Genomic DNA, 3,225 nt, shown 5'->3' with positions numbered 1-3,225 from the left:
CTGCAAAGGATCTGACACAGCTGCAGAAAATTAGGTTTATACTTTAAATTGTAGTTTTAGAAATTACATTTATTCTATAATTAAGACAGTACACAACGTTTAATGAACAAAAACAATAAACAGGCAAGATAGTTAAAAGCACATGTTCTAATAAAATACAGCAACAAATACACAATTAAATCAATAAAGAAAAGTACCGAGAGTGAGGAATCGCAAGGGCATCGGGCTTCAAACAGCAATTACACAGACCCCACACAAACAGCAATTACACAGACCCCACACAAACAGGTCGGCCGCCCTGCGGTGGATTGGTTAAACTGAATCTTAACAAAGAAACACAAACAGCAATAAGAAAACTTCCAGTCTTCCAATAATCTACTGTGCAAAATAGCATTCAAACAGATTGTTTCACTACAAACAATCCGGTGTCGATACGGCTCACAAAACAACCAGAATCAATATTCTCACTTTCTTTCCATAGACTTCACTGCACACTGCAGCCCCACCCGTCCTTTCTCACAGACAGAAATTGCAATGCCTCAACCTCTCCCCTGATTCTCTCCAACACAGCATACATATATATCTGAAAAGACAAACAAGGAAATTAGCTGCCAATTACATAATGAACACATAGTATAAATCCTGAGTGGAGTGAATGAACACAACATGCAGCACGTAACCTGCATCAGGAGCGCCAATTACAAACAATGACACAATCACCTCAGAGAAAAAGAGAAACTCCCGATAGTTAAAAACACTGCATCCTTCTATTGTAAGTGACACCAGCCTTCGGTTATTATATAATTAAGCAATGTTTTAGCAGCATGTATTCTTAAAATACAATGTGAAACAACAAATTTGTTAACAGTACCAACTCTAGTCAGTACATACAAAATGAGAGAATATATATATTTATATATATATATTACCACAGGAGACTCCTCCTCTTCCTCCTTCAGGAGCTCAGCGTGCTTTACTCAATGTACTCAAGTCACAGTGTAATCACACACTGCCTGCACAGCGCTGCACCACCTGTCTTGCTCTGAAAAGCGATCTCCATTCATCATTTGAAAATACTGCATCCCAATTAAACAAAGTGACGTCCCAATTAAACAACGTCAACAGCACTGGGAAGAACCGTCTCCCAGAGTTGTATCCCATTTCAGCAGCAATCCCAATTAGGCGACGCGCACGTGTGTGTGTGTGTGTGTGTGTGTGTGTGTGTGTGTGCAGCCAGGTTAGTTTATAATAAGCAGTGTTGGCGTGTATTCACAAGGGTTCAAAGCTGGCATGTTTGCTACAGGCTCTGGGTCCTTCTGGAGAAATGGGAGGGAGACCCTGTGCATCCTGTAGCTGAAATGAACCTGCAAGAGAGGCTCATGGGAAGTGTAGTTTTTCTGGTTGTGAATCTGTAGGCATTCACAATGGCCCTTTCCTTGTGGGTTTAATTTCATGAAACTTTCTTGGAGTATATAGTCTATAACTAAGAGTGCTGTGATGTGTAATAATAATGATAAACAGACAGACGAGTCTTTGAATATTTAGTGACTCCAGTGTGTAACATGGTATGAATTTAAGATTTCTCTTGTGTGTCGGTACAGAGATGCAGATGGAGCGTGCAAAGAGGATGGACTCAGCAGGAGAAGAAGCGTCCCTGAATTCACCTGAGCTGCCCTGGAACCAGTAAGACCCCCGATCCAGTATTGTACTCCAGGGTTTCTTTTCTCTTTGCTTCAATGTGTGCCCTTCTCGTCCTGCTCTCTGCGCTGAGTTTGATGCGTCACTTTCTCCTCTTCTTGTCTTCTGTTCTGTGTCATTTTTCTACTGTGTATGTGTGTGTGTGTGTGGGGGGGTCTCTGTCACTGTGTGTAGGGCTGTTTGTGTGTGTGTGTAGGGGTGTGTGTGTGTGGGGGGGGGGGGGGTGTCTGCCTATCTGTCTGTCTGTGTGTGTCTGTGTGTGTGTGTGTTTATAACCCTGGTGCTTTTTTCTGAACTTTTTGCTCTTCTCCTGTTCAGGCTCTATTTGAAGAGAAGGACTGAGTCCAGGATCCAGTTAAGGAGGAGAGTGTGCTTCACTGGCCCTGCTGCTGCTGCTGTTACCGGGGTATTGGCAATCCTCATACTGGCTGCTGGCAGGGTCAGCGGCAGTGATTTAGTGCATGTCCCGAGCTCAGTGAAGTGTACTGCGGGGCAGGACTGTATCCTGAGCTGCACCTTCAACTACACAGCTGGAGGCTGGAATGAGAAGTCAGGTGTGATCTGGAGAAGAGCAGAATCGGAACACATAGTTCACAGGATCCGCAACAACACAGATCAGCTTGCCGATCAGTCCCCTCAGTATGTGAGCAGGACCAGCCTGTTTGATTCTGAGCTGCAGCGCGGGAACGCTTCACTGCTGCTGAGGAGAGTCAGGGAGGGAGATGCTGGAAAATACAAGTGCTCTGTTAACGCTCCCAGACTGTACGGGTCGAGCCTGACTGAGGTAGTCGTGGTTCCGGCTCAACGACACCACTGGTGGGGTTTAGGAGCTCTTCTTCTTCCAGTTCTTCTTGTTCTTTGTGTGATTTCGTGTCTCTGTGTCGGTCTGTGGCTCTATAAAAAACACACAGGTCACAGGTGGCAGTCCAACTTGGCTTCTAGTCCAGCACAGACAGTGTCGTTATCAGACGTGATCGAGGAGCCCAGTGAAGTCAGACCGCTCCCCTGCACTGCTCAATATACCCAGTTTAATACAAGCTCCCAAAACGAGATAGTCACTTTGAATTAAAAAATGTGACCAGTGTTGAAGAGAAACTTTAAAAATCACATTGTCTCCGAGACAATTGCCCTATAAACTGTACTCTCGTTGTCTTTGCACGATATCAGAACAATCCAGCAAAGAGAGACAGTAGTTTATTCAACATGACATTAACCTCTTCAGCTCCAGGATGTACATCAAAGGAAAGAGCACTTGCAGTACCACGTCCTGCCTGCGCACGTCAAGGTTTGCCGTCTGTTCTCTGGAGTTTTTATTTTCAATCTGATCTCTTTGTATTCATGCTCTGAGGCAGGGTTAGTGTGTGTGTTTTGAAGTCGTGGAGGAGAGATGGAAATCATCAGGTGACTTTATTATCCAGTTGCGTTCCGTGCACAAATCCCTCTCTATCTGTGAAGACATTGACAAGAGCTGGAGACGATCAACGATCTCAAGTATATACAGAGTATTTCATTGTATTATTTCTGCAG

At 44.4% G+C, this 3,225-nt stretch overlaps 1 protein-coding gene across 1 annotated transcript; it reads left to right on the top strand.

Annotated features, from left to right (window-relative positions):
• The first annotated feature begins 1,605 nt into the window (after positions 1-1,605).
• LOC117967172 (uncharacterized) lies at positions 1,606-2,940 on the top strand. The gene is made up of 2 exons (XM_059012363.1): positions 1,606-1,683; positions 2,017-2,940. The coding sequence occupies exons 1-2, from the start codon at positions 1,610-1,612 to the stop codon at positions 2,765-2,767; spliced, it is 825 nt and encodes a 274-aa protein (XP_058868346.1). The 5' UTR covers positions 1,606-1,609; the 3' UTR covers positions 2,768-2,940.
• The last annotated feature ends 285 nt before the right edge of the window (positions 2,941-3,225 follow it).

The sequence above is a fragment of the Acipenser ruthenus genome, chromosome 44, assembly GCF_902713425.1.
Source record: "Acipenser ruthenus chromosome 44, fAciRut3.2 maternal haplotype, whole genome shotgun sequence".
NCBI classification, from domain to species: domain Eukaryota; kingdom Metazoa; phylum Chordata; class Actinopteri; order Acipenseriformes; family Acipenseridae; genus Acipenser; species Acipenser ruthenus.
The sequence above is the reverse complement of the archived record's forward strand: the minus strand, read 5'-3'. Positions and strand labels throughout refer to the sequence as shown.